The 16,888-nt window shown below is 35.9% G+C and overlaps 1 protein-coding gene across 7 annotated transcripts in view; it reads right to left on the bottom strand.

Moving 5' to 3' along the window:
• MAN1A2 (mannosidase alpha class 1A member 2) overlaps window positions 1–16,888 on the bottom strand; it is a 213,141-nt gene that overhangs the window by 37,289 nt on the left and 158,964 nt on the right. For 5 of the 7 annotated variants that reach the window (XR_003139522.3, XM_025453390.3, XM_035700390.2 and 2 more), the window contains exon 12: window positions 15,544–15,659. Coding sequence is in view for 5 of the 7 variants with exons in the window: in XM_025453390.3 (XP_025309175.1) it covers window positions 15,544–15,659 (116 nt within the window). In the remaining 2 variants the exon portion in view is untranslated. Of the gene's footprint in view, window positions 1–6,388; window positions 6,506–8,871; window positions 10,020–15,543; window positions 15,660–16,888 lie in introns of those variants that run through there. The other 2 variants (XR_003139521.3, XM_025453391.3) reach the window with 2 other exon arrangements.

The following is a 16,888-nucleotide window of genomic DNA, read 5'->3' as shown; positions in this document are numbered from 1 at the left end:
GATGCTTCGCATTTACCTTATGATTCCCTTTCTGGCGTGCCATTGCTTTTCTATTTTTTTTTTTATTGTGGTAAAAAAGACACATAAAATTTACCATCTTATGAGATCTTGACATTTGTGACAACATGGATGAACCTACAGGTAATTATGCTAAGTGAAGTCAGAGAAACACAAATACCATATGATTTCACTAATACATGGAATATAAGAAACAAAATAAATGAATAAACAAACAGCAGAATCAGACCCATAAATACAGAGAACCAACTGAGGGTTGTCAGAGGGGAAGAGGTGGAGGGATGGGCAAAATGTGTGAAGGGGAGAAGGAGATAGTGGCTTCCAGTTATAAAATGAATAAGTTATAGAGATAAAAGGTACAGAACAGAAAATATGGCCAATGGTAATAGCACTGTATGGTGACAGATGGTAGCTATACTTGTGGTAAGCATAGCATATATGGAGTTGTTGAATCATTATGTTGTACACCAGAAACTAATAAAACATTGTGTATCAACTACACTTAAAAAAAAGAAAGAAATTTACCATCTTAACTATTTTTAAGTACAATACTATTAGGTATATTCACACAACTGTGAAACAGATTCCTGAACTCTTTCATCTTGTAAAATTGAAATTCTACACCCTTTAAAGCAACAATTCTCCTTTCTCCTTCCCTCAGCGCCTGGGCACCACCTTCTACTTTCTGTTCTTATCAGCTTGGTTACAGGTACTTCATATAAGTGGAATCCTAACAGTATGTCCTTTTTGTGACTGGTTCATTTCACTGAACATAATGTTTTCAATGTTCACCCATACTATTTCCCTGATTTTGATTCTAGAAGCCTAACCCCCATTACTTCTAATGAATATTCTTTAGCCAGTCTAGTTTTCTTATAGTCTTCATACGCTTTAATTTCCAAATAGCACAATTCTGAAAAGAGGGCAGTTACTTAATGAATACTTATGGATTTGACTTAGTTTGCAAATCAGCTGTCAGGGCTAAGTGAGCAGAGAACAGCACAGAACAGGAGACTTAATGCCACTTTTCTCATCCAGTTGGAAAAGTATTCCTTCTCTCACGGCAGGAGGTTAACTTTAGGATCCAGTTACAGACAAGATCAAAGATGAAAGATAAATGGAAGGGAATAGTGGCTTTCTTTTTCCAGTCTTCCCACCTGAACTGTCTTTTCGTTGGCTAAGAATCCTCACCCCAGTAATATAATTGATTCCTCCCTCTCTCCCAAATATATTACTTGGACGCTTTTGCTTATAAACTTAAAAGTACTACTACTCTTGATGTTTTACTGACAAAACCATTATCAGAACTGTCTTTGAACCTACTTCAAAACCTTGTTCACTAGGGGATTAGCTTTAATAGTCTAGTAGCTGGCTAACTCTGCTTTCATTTGCTTTTACTGAGAATAACTTTATAGGCACAGGCAGATAACAGGGGCTATAAAAAGGAGAACCAGAACTACTGGAGGACAGGGTAGCAACATCAGTAACATTATCTGTCCTGGGCAACAATTCACTAGGCTTTCTCCTCCTCCCTGCCCTAGTATTTTACTATAAAACCTTCAAACTTCAGAAACGTTGAAAGAATTTTACAGTGAAACCCATACCCGCTTACCTCCTAGATGCTATAATTAACATTTTCGTATACTTCTTGATCACAAGTCTAATACTCTCCTCATGTATCACTAGTTTTCTTTATCATACTAAAATACTCCCTTTAGAAAGAACGGCTAATTAGCAAACCTAGCTAAATATCAAGAAAAACTTGATCAGTAAAATTCTTTGCAAAGGGAGAACTGAAAGTTTCACTAGAATTTTTTTTAAAAGTCAGAGCAAACTTTGAGTAACAAACTTTAGGCAACAATAACTGAGTTTTGAGAGGAAGACTGTTGCCACAAATTTTGCCTGCTATGGTTCCATCTATGCCATCTCTACTTTAAGCAGCAGCAAGATTAGCAACATTTAGAATTTTATTTGATAACAGCAGATACCATTACTTTTAAGGGAAACATTAAAAACTTCCTAGAAAGAAAAAATTAAGAGCAAGATGCTTAAACATGTAGTCAAATAAATGGTAAATGAGCACAATTCCTTTCTTCCCCGATTCCCTTCTAAAGCCTATGACTCATGGCATCAAAAAGAGAACAGATACAGAAAATGTGGTATATCCATACAACAGAATCCTTCTTACCAAGAGGAAAAAGTGAACTACTGACACATGTAACAACACTGATTAATCTAAAAAACATTATGCTGAATAAAATGGCAGACAGGAGCACCTGGGTGGCTCAGTGGTTGAGTGTCTGCCTTCAACTCAGGTCGTGATCCTGGGGTTCTGGGATCAAGTCTCACATCGGGCTCCCCACAGGGAGCCTGCTTCTCCCTCTGCCTATGTCTCTGCCTCTCTCTCTGTTACTCATGACTAACTAAATAAAATCTTTTAAAAAAAGGCAGACAAAAATAAGTGCATACTGCAGGATTCCAATTATATGAAATTCTAGACAGACAACCTGTAGTGACTTAAAGCAGCTATGTATTTGGGGGTAGGGTGGAAATCACAAGACTAGGATTAAAGTATTCCATAGTAATGGGTGGTAGTTACCCAGGCTTACATAGTTGCTCAAAGACAATAAACTGCACCTTTAAAATACTTCATTAAAGTGGATTTTTAAAGTTAAAAAAAAAAAAGACTAAACAAAAAGGATGTTAAAGGAAAATAATCCTATTAGGTGCTACTGCTAAATAAATACAGTTTGGACTATAGCTCCCTCTACTGCAGGAAAAAAAAAAGGTAAGGATATTTCAAAGTTAACACAGGCTTGAAACTGACAAAATGCTTCTATTAAATAGTGCTAGTGAAATTCACTCTGTGTATGAGTGTGTCCCTACTGTGTAATATCTGGACTGCACTGTGACACTGTGGTAAGTCCTAAGAGGTGTTAAAAAACCATGTAGACCATGGTCCTCCAGTTACTACCTGAGGAGACTGGAATGCATAAAGATAGCTGTTGATTTGCCCACCTGACCTCATGGTATACTGGCTATCCCTCAGCAGCACAGGTAATCCCTTGACCCCTAACTTCTCTTATACATGGTTATTGACTCACAGGTGTCAGCAGTTCCTCAAAGTGTGATCCTCCAGACCAGTAGCATCAGCATCACCTGGGAACTTGTTACAAATGCAGATTCTTAGACCCCACGCAAGACATACTAATCAAGAAACTCTGGTGATGGAGCATGGCCATCTTGTGTTTTAACAAGCTTTCCAGATGATTCTGATGTGAGCTCAAGCTTAAGAATCACTGTGCTACGTTTACCAACTTTACCTAGATTCTAAAACTAGTTAGTTTGGACTGTTTCTGCTTCTCTCCCTCATGTGGGCATCTGAACCTGTGACTCTACTGAAAACAGATCCACTCTCCTGACCTCCCTACTTTTCATATCTTGTGGGCCTTTTCTTCTTGCTTCATCAATTCTCTCACTCATTCACTGGTAATGATCTTCTAGCACAAAGTGAGTTCTGAGTTCAAGCCCAGAGCCTCAACTAAGACATAAAATAGGTCCGTCATTCTCTTTTCTCTCCTGCTCCCATTTTTGAAATATCTTATAAAATTGCTGTTTTTCAGCTGTCTCTCCTGGAATCAAGCAATTCAATCCTTTATTCAACAAATACTTAATTTTGAAGCAAGTATGTGTGTTCTCACCATAGACACTGAAGATACAACAGTAACTAAAATATACAAAAATCACTGCCTTCATGGAGTTTAAGATGGAGAATATCTATAGAAATTATATAGCATGTTAGAAATTGGGTGCTATGGAGAAAAGTTAAAGTAAGGAGAAATGATAGAAACTGGAGCAATCTGAAATTTTATATATGATGATCAAAGAATGCCTTAAAAAATACAATTACAGGGGCACCTGGCTGGCTCAGTTGGAAGAACATGAGACTCTTGATCTCGGGTTCATGAATTTGAGCTCCACATTGGGTGGAGATTACTCAAATAAAAACTTAAGAAATGACAAAACAATACGATTAAAAACTACTTAAGACCTGAAACTGCAAAACTCCTGGAAGAAAACAGAGAAAGAGCTCCTTGACATGTGTCTTGGCAATGATTTTGTGGTTATGACACCAAAAGCACATACAACAAAGGCAAAAATAAACATGTGGAACCACATCAAATTAAAGGCTCTGCACAGCAAAACAAACAATAAAAAAATGGAAGACAACCTACAGAATCAGAGAAAATATCTGCAAACCATATATATATATATATATATATAAATATATATAAAAGGGGTTAACATAGAAAATATATAAATAACTCTTGCAACTCAATAACGAAAATTAGTTCAATTAAAAAGTGGGGAGACCAATTAAATAGATATTTTCCCCCAAAGACAAATGACCAAGAGGCACAGGCAGATGTTCAACATCACTAATTATCAGCGAAATGCAAATCAAAACCACAATAATATCAACTCACACCTGTTAAAATGGCTATCATAAAAAAGAAGAGACAGCAGTGGCAGAAATGTGGACAATAAGGTAACACTGCGCACTGTTGGGAGGGAATGCAAACTGGTGCAGCCACTATGGAAAACAGCATGGAGATTCCTCAAAAAATTAAAAATAGAACTGGCGTATGATCCAGCAATCCTACTTTTGGGTATATATCCACAGGAAATGAAAACAGGATCTCGAAGGGATCTCTGTGTATGCCCATGTTTACTGTACCATTAGCTAAGCTTCACAATAGCCAAGATATGAAAGCAACCTAACTGTCCTCCAACAGATGAATGGATAAAGAAGATATGGTGTCTACATACACACACACACACACACACACAGGAATACTATTCAGCCATGAGAAAGAAGGAAATCCTTCCATTTGCAACATGGATGGATCTTGACAGCATTATACTGAGATAAGTCAGACAAGAAAGGACAAAGACTGTATGATATCCATATGTGGAATCTTCAAAGGCCATACTCATATAGAAACAGAGTAGAATGGGGATTACAAGGGTCTGAGGAGTGGGGTTGGGGGACTGCGGAGATGTAGTCAAAGGGTACAAACTTCCAGTTAGAAATAAGTTCTGGGGATCTAATATACAGCTTTATGATTACAGTTAACAATGCTGTATTATATACTTGAAAGCTGCTAAGAGCTCTTAAATGCTCTCATAACAAAAAAGAAATGCTAAGTGTGACATGATGGAGGTGTTAGCTAACACTGCAGGTGGTAACCATATAGCAATATACAAATGTATTAAATAATCACACTGCATACCTTACACTTACACAATGTTGTACGTCAATTAGATCTCAATAAAGCTGAAAAACAAACTACTACTTAAGAGCATCAGCGTACAGAGGCAAATAGCCAACTTTTTCCTTACATAACACATATTTATTGAGTGCCTCATGCACTGTGTGCTGGGTGCTAGGGAGGTGAGAGGAGTTAAAAGGAAAAGTTCCCACAATTATGCGCTTGCATTCTACTTACTGGGAGAGACAGATAAAAGACAAACATTAAGTATCAGGTGGTAATAGTGCTGAAAAAAACAGAGCAGGGCAAGGGGAGAAAATAATGATAAGTACAGATGATATACACACATGGGGCCTATTTTTATGGGCAGGCACTCAAAAAATACAGCAATTGTAAGTTAAGGAGTGTAGGAACGCAATCTGTAAGTTCCTTGACGTCAAGACTGTTCTCTATTATATTCACTGATGTATTCCTATCACATAAAACAGCGAAGGCACATATGAGACACTTTACTATCTGTTGGATGAATTATTTCATATACTACACTTACACTGTATCATTTCTCTATTTGATCACCATTTACTTAGGAGATAAGGACAAAGAGGTTCAGACACACAGAATGAAGAGGTACAATTAAGGATCCCAGGAAACAATAGTTTGAAAAGGTGAGCAAATGCTAACACTTTCATCCCCACTAATGTCCTAAGAACCTCTCTCATTGCTTTTATCTGTGTTCTTAACCTACAGAAAAAAATTTAAGTGGCTTATTCTCTTGTCTGAGTTTATTCTGAATCACTTAAAAATATAAAATAATTTAAGACTGACTTTTAAAAAGCCTGCTCATTCAAATCTTACTTCACCTATCAAGTACTATCTAAATGTTTTATTCTCAGAATATTCTCTTGATTCTAACATTTCTGACTAGCTAATTTTCTAAAACATTTTCTTCCCCTGAACTTCCAGAGCTTTATGTATCTGTGAGAAGTTTTGTGAAGTCAAATGCACATGCCCCTTGACCCAACCATTTTTCTGCTAGGAATCTAGCCAATATTTGTATTCATACAGGGAGGAGAGATAATATGTAAAAGGGTACTCACTGAACTGTTGATAACTGCAAAAAACGAGAACCAACTTCTATATCTAACAATAAGCTGCTGATCATAAACAAATGACATATTCCTCATTGGATTTATGTGTCCATATGGAAACCTTTTCTAGATAAAGAGTAAGATGAAATAGCAAGTCTCAGAACAGCAGGGGAAAAAAGGCTATTAAAAGGATGTACATTAGGGATCCCTGGGTGGCGCAGCGGTTTGGCGCCTGCCTTTGGCCCAGGGCGCGATCCTGGAGACCCGGGATCGAATCCCACATCGGGCTCCCGGTGCATGGAGCCTGCTTCTTCCTCTGCCTGTGTCTCTGACTCTCTCTCTCTCTCTGTGACTATCATAAATAAATAAAAATTAAAAAAAAAAAAAGAAATAAAAGGATGTACATTATAAATATATTTTTTATATGCTTGGTTATACCCAGAAAACTTCTAAAAGGATACTATTCAAAGGATAGTTACCTCTGCACTTGACGGGATGAGCACTGGGTGTTATACCATATGTTGGCCAATCGAACTTCAAAAAAAAAATATATATATATGTGTGTGTGTGTATATATATGCATATATATGTGTGTGTATATATACATTTATATATATATATATAAATATATATAAATAATAGTTATTTCTGGGACATAAGCCTGGATGTGAAATACAGAGAAACTTTTTCTGAGTCATGTTAATATTTAATTCATTTTGCCATTTCCACACATTATTTTTATAATTTAAAAAGTAAACTATATTAAAAACAGCCACATTAAGCCTTGGTCTTTTATGTACAAATATTGCATATTATAGGATATAAAGTAACTTATAATTTCTTTCATTGTCTGGAAGGGCTTGTCTCCTGCAGTGATTGTATACTTTGTCGAACATAGCTGAGCTGGAAGGATATTTGTCGGAAATATTTCTGTATGGTTCTAAGTTGGGATTGGCTACAAAAACATATGCACCCACGTGATTTGGTGGCGGAAGTAAAGTAGCATCCACGATGCTTTCAGGGGAATGTAGTGCTGCTATATGCTATTAATATGACGCACTTGCCAGTGACTGCCTGGCCAGACCTTCAGCACCTGCAGCTCCTGTGGAGTTCCTTAGCAATTTTTCCAATACCTAAGCCAGGCATGGATGGCCCCATGGCAACAGGTGCCAGCTTCTTCTGCAAATTAGCTGCTTATCAAAGTTGGAGGCAGTGAGACACAGATATGGGATCACTTGTCCTTTTGAGTTCCAGTCTGTCCTTGGTCTCCTTTGCTTCATATCTAGCTTTGTTCCCTGGCTGCTAGCCCTACTGTCCTACAGCGATTTTCCACCTGCTGTGTTGTATTTTGTGCCAGATAAAATTCTAAATGCTTCACTATATTAATCTCCATAACAACTCTTTCAGGTGATACTATTATTAATTCCCTTTTTACATAGGAAAAAACTGAAGCAAAAAATTCAGTTAACTTGTCCAAAGTCACACAGCTACTAAGGGAAAGAGATAAATATGTACTGGCTGAGAATTCATGGTTAGATGTTTGTATCATATGATTATTGGGTACATATAGAGAAGGCACATTGATTAAATCCGTGAGTGACACAAAGCTAGAATATCTAAAATATTAAATGAAAAACTCAAGAGTTAAAAAAATTTCAACAAATTAGAATACATTAAGCCTAACAAAGTGCAATAAGTATAAAGATAAATGAAATAAATCTCAGAAAAATTCATCATAACAAGTATGAGAGAAAATAATTATCCTATTAGTTCATGCCCCTCCTTCCCAAAAGATCTACAGCAAAATTTCAAGCTATATTGACAGGGTTAGCAGAAAATAGAATACAGTATTATTTTCACCGATGCAAATATAATGATCAAAGTAAGGACTGGTAACCTGCATGCACTGGTTTAACCACATCTTAAACATAGTGTTCAGTCTAGAAAACCAAGCCCTCATCTCCAGAGAAGGCAAGCACACTGCTTTCACAGAAAGAAATAGTACACAAACTTGCAGTGTTTAGCCTAGCAAATACAAGTATTTTTAGTGAACATATATGCAGAAGACTGTACATTTCCAAAGAGCAAAACATGGATCACTGAATGGAACTCACAGTGAAGCAGATTTTAACTGAAAATAAGGTTTTTCTAACAAAAAGCTTTTGAACAGTGGCATGGGTTGGTCTTTTGAGGCAGCAAGCTGCCCATCAACTGAAAAGATTAAGAAAAGACTCTATGACAAAATACTCTGTATGTTGTAAAGAGACTTTTAGCATTGGGAATGTGTGTAGGAGGAAGAAATGGATTGTTGGCGGTTTCTGTTGGACTGAATGACCTCTAAATTTTCTTGCAGCTCAAAAATCTTCCTTTTGATTCTAGGCATAAAAACAGCAACTAAATCTAACACAGGAAAATATGGTTGCAGTTTAATTTATTTAAAAGACTTTTTCTGATTATAAAAATAAAAACAGAATGCTTTTGATGTTGAAATACACATGAAGATGTTTATTTACATGTTTTATTTTACACACACATATACATGCACACAATAGCCTAATTGATATTATGAAGAGTCCATAACTACTAGTGACTCCATAATATCTATACTGTGGAAGTGTCAAAATTTATTTAATCATTCAATTATTATTGAGCATGTAATAATTATTTTTTTTGTAATAATTATTTTTATAATGGTAATAAAAACCCTTGTAATAAAACTTTTTCCATAGCTTTGACTAAGAACCTTGACATATTCTTACATAGTTTTCCAGAATTTTGCTATTATATTCAAAGTTTGAATTTTTAAAGCTAGGAAAGGAGTAAAGCAAGATTCACACAAAGACACACAAAAATACAGTTTCTGCCCCAGAGATTTTGCCAGTGAAAGCAGACAAGTTGTGGTGGTAAACTTGGTCTTTATGGTGTTTCTCTTTCAATAACAAACTTAAGAGGACTATGATTCCAATTAACCTGTGATTTCTTATAGCGATTTAATGTCTAAAATACACGAACTCAGAAAAACAGAGAGAAATGTATCTTCAATATGTACACTTTTCTCAATTTATCAGACCTTCAAAAAAAGGATGCAACAAAAAAAAAGAAAAGAAAAAAGAAAAAAAAAGGATGCAACATAAAAGCTAAATCAAACCTAGGTTAACAGATGTAGATACAGAGGTACAGATATGTCTCTTGGACGCCCGGGTGGCTCAGCACTTGAGCCTTTTCCTTTGGCTCAGGTCGTGATCCCCGGGTCCTGGGATCAATTCTGGCATCGGGCTCCCTACATGGAGCCTGCTTCTCCCTCTGCCTGTGTCTCTGCCTCTCTCTGTGTGTGTCTTTCATGAATAAATAAATAAAATCTTAAAAAAAAAATACGTATCTTGGAATTCTTGTAGTGTAAGGGGCTTTGGACCAGCTCCTATTACAATAAAAACCAATGAAAAGATGATTCTTGGAGAAAACATCCATTATCAAAGAACATATTTCTCTTTCTTGCAACTGGACAAATGTGGCACGGTGGTATTATTTACCTATTTTGTAAAACAATCCAGATCCCAAACAAAAGGCTTCAAGTTAAGCAACTTCTCTTCACTGAAATTCCCCTTCGCTTTTCCCTTTCTTACATAATTCCTCCCTTCACCTAAAAAAAGCAGATTGTGTTATATTTATTACTAATAATATTCCAAAATCTTTGTCAAAATCTCCTTTCAAAATATTCAGATAGGAACATTCTATAAATTTACTCTTGAGAAAAACCTCTTCAGAGCCTTCTGTCACACTCAATCTAGATTCATAACCTTCTTGATCTTCCTTTCACTTATTCCATACATTCCAGGTCTTCTGTTTGGTTTATACTCAGTTTTGTTAGCATATATCCTCCAAGACGTTAACTTAGAAAGTAGACTTTTGAGACCCTGTATGACTAAAAATTTGTAATGCTATGTTGGAATCAATTTTCTCTCAAAATTTTGAAGATACTGCTCCATTGCTTCCAGGTTTACTGTTGCTCTGGAAGAGTCTGAAGCCATCCTAATGTCAGATAATTTTCCCAAGGCTTTTACTCCCCCTCTCCTTGGAAGCTGTTAGGTCCTCCCTTTACCCCAAGGGTTCTGAATACGGCACTGTGCCTTGGTATGGGTCTGCTTTCATCCACTGTGCTAGCATCTTGATGGCTGCTTTCAATCTGGAAACTCATATCCTTCAGTGCTGGGATATTTTCTTGAGTTACCTTGTTGTATTCATATTTTGTTTTTTTAAATAAACTGTACACATACATAAACGTCTAGTTTGTTACGTATTTCTAAGTCAATACCGCCCATTAATATTTAAAAGTGAGGTCCCTAATGCATATTAGAAACTGTAGGTATGTTGGCATTCACTGATGGCTGCACCACTGGGGGATAGGGGGATGTGGTCATTTTGCTGAGGGAATCTCACATAACTGTATCTCTAGTTTTTCTTCTTATAGGCTGACCCATTTCCTAGAAAGGAATGCTCCAATCTCCTGAGTTCTTTCAGCTGCACCTGGCATCCCTCAATCCACAGCCTCCTTGATTTGACCTCTTCAGACAAGAAATTTCAAGTTTCATTCACAGTAGAGATGAGGCAGGGGTATATAGCCACTCCTTGTATAAACTTAGTCAGAAATTCTACAGTTCTCCATCCTACCAGGTACCCTACTGAGTCTCTCCAAGGTTCTGAAGCATTCCCCAGTTTCTTTCAGTTAGCCTCTCCCCATGCAGGTGCTTAGCTCTGTCTTCCATCTTCTAAAAATGTGCTGACATCTCCAATGTGTTGACATCTCCATCTGCTGTTCATTTCTTTCTCGTTTCTTTCGTCTTTGTCCTTTACACCTTCTTAGCCCTCTATAATCATTTTAATGGCTTTCAAGAGAGAGTGGAGGATAAATACAAGTGTTCACTCTGCCAAGCTAACCTCGAACACCTCCTTTGTTACATGTAGCCATCTTCAAAGGATCAGATGCATGCTTTCTTTTCTGCTCATCCTCAAAAATCTTCCTGAACTTGTATTTTGAGCTCCAGATCTATATTTTCAAATGCCTCTTGGGAACATATGTCAAAAGTAACTCATTATCTTTTCTGAAAATCTATTTCTTCTTACAACTTGGTGTCCTAATCCTTACAGTTACCCACACTGAAAACTTTACAGTTATCTCATACTCTTCCTTCTTTCCGAACTGCTCTAGATCTAGTAAGATACTAGCACTTGCCAATGAACTAAAGAGTGCTTGTATCTCATCCTTAATATTTCATTGTCTGCCTTAGAACTATTCCCCAAATACTGATTCACCCTACTCTACCCCCATCTTGCCTTCAAGTCTGGTTTAAATGCCACCACTTCCATGAAGTCTTCCTTTATGCTTTCTAGGTTAAGTAAACTCTTACTCCTCCAGAAAACTTGCTCTACCTCTATTAACATCTCTCTCATACACTTACTATGTATAACATTTTTTTTTTTTGCAAATCTGTATGTTTTATTTCCTCTACTAGAATTAAGAGTTTTAAGGAAAGAGGCTTTGAAGGAATCTATCTCTGACCTTACTCATTTCATAGTTTTTATCATGGCATCAGTATACATGCTTTAGCAATAATCAAATTAGCAGCTACTCAGGGAAACAAAAGAAACAGAGGACACAGTATCTTCTGGAGAACAACATCTAGCTATAAGTACACCTACAGTACAGCATCCCAACAATATGGAAAAGATTAAATGGTGCCTCAACTAGTACAAGAACACAGGTTTTTACATTTAACTTTGCTAATGCCAAGCTAATCAGTTACCATCTCTGGTAGCTAAAAACTAATAGATTATTGCCCTTTAACAAATTAACAATAAATCTGAACCACTTGATAGAATATACAATCTTCAGTTAAAAGTTAACTTAGCTTCTCATAAAGGCCTGTTTAAATTAACTGGTTTTTGAGAAAAATCTGTGAAGTCATACTACTCTTCATTCCCCTGTAGTTTTATCTTAATAGTAAGAAAAATATAAGCCTATATTAGTCTTCACAGAAATGTCTTTGACCCAAATGCATTCTATATTATGCCATTAGTTTTTATAAAGAATAAGAGAAAGTAAGAGTTTGGCATCTTCTATAACATCATTGTTTGAGGACAACTGCCATTATGTACTAGGGTGAACCATGTAAAATTGCCAGTGTTCAACGCTTTTTGACTTATAAAAAGGGCATTTTTATGTGCTTTGTCTAATAGTTCAATCTTTAATAATGAGCTATCAAATTAAGTCATCTTATAATTTAGCAGTAAGAAAAACTTTTGTCTCATTTGTTAAGGTAAATGTGTTCTCCCAACTCACAAAGATGAGAATGACACTGAACAAGATGCTTCCTTTTTGCTTAGGCTACTAGGAAGCTCAGTGCTGAATGTAGTACTCAACTGTGAGAATTTCCTTAGCCTAGATTTTGTTACAATTAACTGTATAATTACTTACTTTTTTCATTTTTATTGACCCAAAGGCATATATGTTTTCCTGAAGGTTAAGTATTATGAGCAATTTTATATATATACACATATGTACACACACACACACACACACACACACACACACACGTTGCCTAGAGTGCTATGTTCAAAAGGGTTCTTCCTGAACTCAGGAGTGAAAAGTATGAAGGTCAACTGGAGATCTGGTGATATTCCATATACGTACTGGAAAGGGAAAGGCAGCATGGCACATATTTACAACACTATCCCATGTACTAAAGTGCTCAAGGTTTATACTAATGAAGAATTTGAGAATTAAATTAACTTTCACTATAGATTAGCTTAATTTAAGGACAGAATCTTAAAAGAGAGATAAAATGGTAAAAGATAAAAAGGTAAAAGAGAGAAGAAATGAAGCTAGAGATGAATGAATCACTGCAGCTTTTTGAGGAGAGTGACATGAAGAAAATGGTTATAATAAATATTGAAAATAATTTCTTTTTCAGACTAGAAGAAGCCTCAAAATAGCATTTTACCACTACTACAATAATAGTTCATTGAGCAAGATGCTAACAATACTGGATGAAAGACAGTTGGAAAAAGGATATTCACCCAGTCTGGGAGTTATCACTCCACAGACCACTTATTACTTACAAAAAGAAATTAGATTCTTTACATGACCTTGTAATCAAATCTAACCTTATGATCAAACTTAAGAGTCACCAGTAATGGGCTAACCTCTTTAGAAGATGCAATGAGGACACATCATCTATGCAATAATCATACCAAAAATCCTTAACCTAAAACCAATCATGAGGAAACAATCACAAATATCTAAACTGAGAAACATTCTCCAGAGTAACTAGTCTGAATACTTATGTCAATATCATAAGCCATGGAAGCAAAACAAGAACACTTTGCTCTAGCTTATAAAAAACTAAAGAAATATAACATCCAAACGCAACAATCATCCTTTATTGGATCCTAGACTAGAATTAAAAATAAATAGTTGTAGGTACATTATTAGAACTGAGAAATCTAAAAGTAGGTTATATATTAAACAACAATATTATATGAATGTTAAGTTTCACAGATGTGATAACTGGACTGTGGTTATGTAGGATTATTCCCCTGCTCTTAAGTATCAGAATGCTGGTAACTCTCAAATTACAGTGCATAAATAAACTAATTTTTTCAAAACAATAAAACTGTGTGTATGTTAGGTTTCACCCTGTGTGTATGTGTATATATATGCAGACATATATACACAGAGGCAGAGGACTATGGTAGAAATTGACAATTGGTGAATTTAGGTGAAGGATACACAAACATTCATTGCGCTAGCCTTACAATTTTCCTGGTCTAAAAAAAGCAAGAGATCTTACATAATTTGGGTCAAATTCCACAGTTTATGAATATGAAAACTGAAGGCAAAAAAGTCTTGTTTTGCCATGCTCGTCCAGCTAGGGTATAACTCAAGCTGCTATGGTCTTACCTCTGCGCCCAGCACTGTCTCACATGATCTTAGCCTACCCACACAGGACGAGTCCAACAAGGGGTAAGGGGTGACCAGAGTCCTGGGACTAACTACCAAGCAGGTGTTCTAAACCATGAGCAGCAACAAAAGGCCTGGGTTAGGGTCAGTCACAGATACGGAAAGGAGGGGGCAAAATAAAGAAAGTGTAACAGGAATCATAAAGACTTAGTGATATATTAAGAAAAAAGAAATAACTTTATAATGGAAGCTGAAAAGATGGGAAAAGAAGAGTACTAGGGATAATATAAAAGAAAAATTGGAATAAGATAGTCATTTAGGTTAACAAACCTAGTTTGAGATACATACATTTCAATTTTAATGTTCCAAGATGTAAGCTATGAGTATACTAGAATATGGACTGCAAGAGAGTAGGGGTTTGGGCTTTTTTATCTACTGATATGTCCCCCAAGTAAACCTGAACAATGCCTGGAAATAAACTTTTTTTTGAACAAATGACGTAATGGTTTATGAGGCATTTAGGTATAGACAGGAAATAGAAATATGAAATTTAAGAGAAAGTATCAAAAGATATTTACTTTGTACATCCTTATGGAAGAGGACACATTTCAGGTCACCACCTTCTTCCAGGACAGTTTATAGAGCTCTGCCTGGAGTTCTGAGTAAAAGCTCAAATAATACCTGTCTTTTCCACTCTTCCTTTTATATGTATCTTTATAGGAAACCTCACAGGGAGAGTAGATGACTATGGTCACATACCCTGTAGCACCATCAAAATTCCATGATTATTCGGAACTCATTTCATTAGCTAGAGCAGGGAGTTCAGGTATGGTCCCAGGACCGGAATCACCAGTATTTGCTGAGAGTTTGTCAGAAATGCAAATTCTCAGGTTTCACCCTAGACCTGCCGAATCAGAAACTCTCTGGATATGGCCCAGTGATCTATGTATTTAGGAGTCTCCCAGGAGATTCTAATGCACACCCCAGAGCCAAGAACAAAGGTACTAAACTCTTATTTGACAAAATAATCTACCTCATGGTTAAGGTCCTTCTTCTTGAGATGCAGTTAAAAATTTAAGACCCAATTACATAAAAAGATATTTGTAATAAAATCTGGTGTAACATATTACATAGTCATAATTCATCATTGTAGTGATCATACAGCAAAACCAGCCTACAATAAAATTTTTTAAAGGCATCTACTTACTTTAATGTTTCAGCAAGAAAGAAGCTCTGCTGTACATCATCATGTGTAGGAGTAGAGGAATACACATCCTTCACCCCAGAAAATCCACCACTTACTCGGCAATACTTTTCAATAGCCTATGAAAGAGATCAGACAAAGGAATCAATTCCAATGAATTTCAAGTTTTGAAGGATAAATTAAGGAATCAGTCAAAAGTTCACAAAGATCTGTCTGAGAATTTGACAGGTTAAGAGTAAGATTTATTATCAAATGGAAATATTCTCACACTGGAAAAATTAACTGAGGTATCCTGTTTTCTGTGGAACTTTCTCCTCTCCCAAATTCTTTACTCCTTTAAAAAACATCCTACATTTTTCTCACTTGGGAAAGTCAAATTTAGGCTATTTATGCTGATTTAGAGACTTGTTTGGCACAATAAAGTCTCATTAATTTTGACACATCAGGGGAGGTCAGTTTGAATTAAATTTTAAAGGCAATCTTTTCAATTCTAAGGATAAAAAATTCAAAACATGCTTTTAAAAAAACCATTACCTAGGTGCTTTCCTTAGTAATAATAATGAGGTAATATTTACTGCAAACATACTGTATGATAGACAATGTATTACAATTCCAGGACTTAGGCATTACAGGTGGTACCAACTGGCAGGAAGTACCCACCACATACCTACTACAATAATAATTACAATATTAAGAGCTACCCATTATGAAGTCTTTGCTATGTGCTGAAGGCTCTTTTAAGGGCTTCACATGTATCAATGTTTAAATCTTCCAACAACCCATGAGGTTGTCTTAATAGTCTCTATTTCTCAGATGGGAAAACTAAGGCCAAGAGTCATTTGCTCCACATTATTATTAACTACTGTGCTCTCCTTCTCAAGTGGGAGCTAAAATTCTTAATTTATATCTGTTCTTGCAAATTTGAACATGTCTAAATAAAATATACTGAATCAAATGGAACCCATTCAAAACTCTGTTTTTAATTCAAAGTAAGCAAATACCCTGCTTATGCAGGCATATCACACTCCAAAATTAAGCCACTCGCAAGAAGTTGAATCACATGTGATTTTTTTCTCTAGTCTACCTAATCCTGAGATACTGTCTAATGATGGTATTTAATCATTTATTTAATCATTACTGCCATGGCTTCTTGTTCCTAATCTTGCTATCTTTTTTACTCTTCTGGTCTTCCTCCTAACGAAAAGCTAATTAACACAGAAAGTTTTAATTTAATCAAGCTGTTCAGTTTTATATAGTTCCATTTTTACTATAGCTGGGTTTTAAAAATCTTCTTACCAAAGAGATTGGTACTTTTCTCTAAATTTTTTCTAAAGATTTACTTATTTGA

The sequence above is a fragment of the Canis lupus genome, chromosome 17 (assembly GCF_003254725.2).
Source record: "Canis lupus dingo isolate Sandy chromosome 17, ASM325472v2, whole genome shotgun sequence".
NCBI classification, from domain to species: Eukaryota; Metazoa; Chordata; class Mammalia; order Carnivora; family Canidae; genus Canis; species Canis lupus.
The sequence above is the reverse complement of the archived record's forward strand: the minus strand, read 5'-3'. Positions and strand labels throughout refer to the sequence as shown.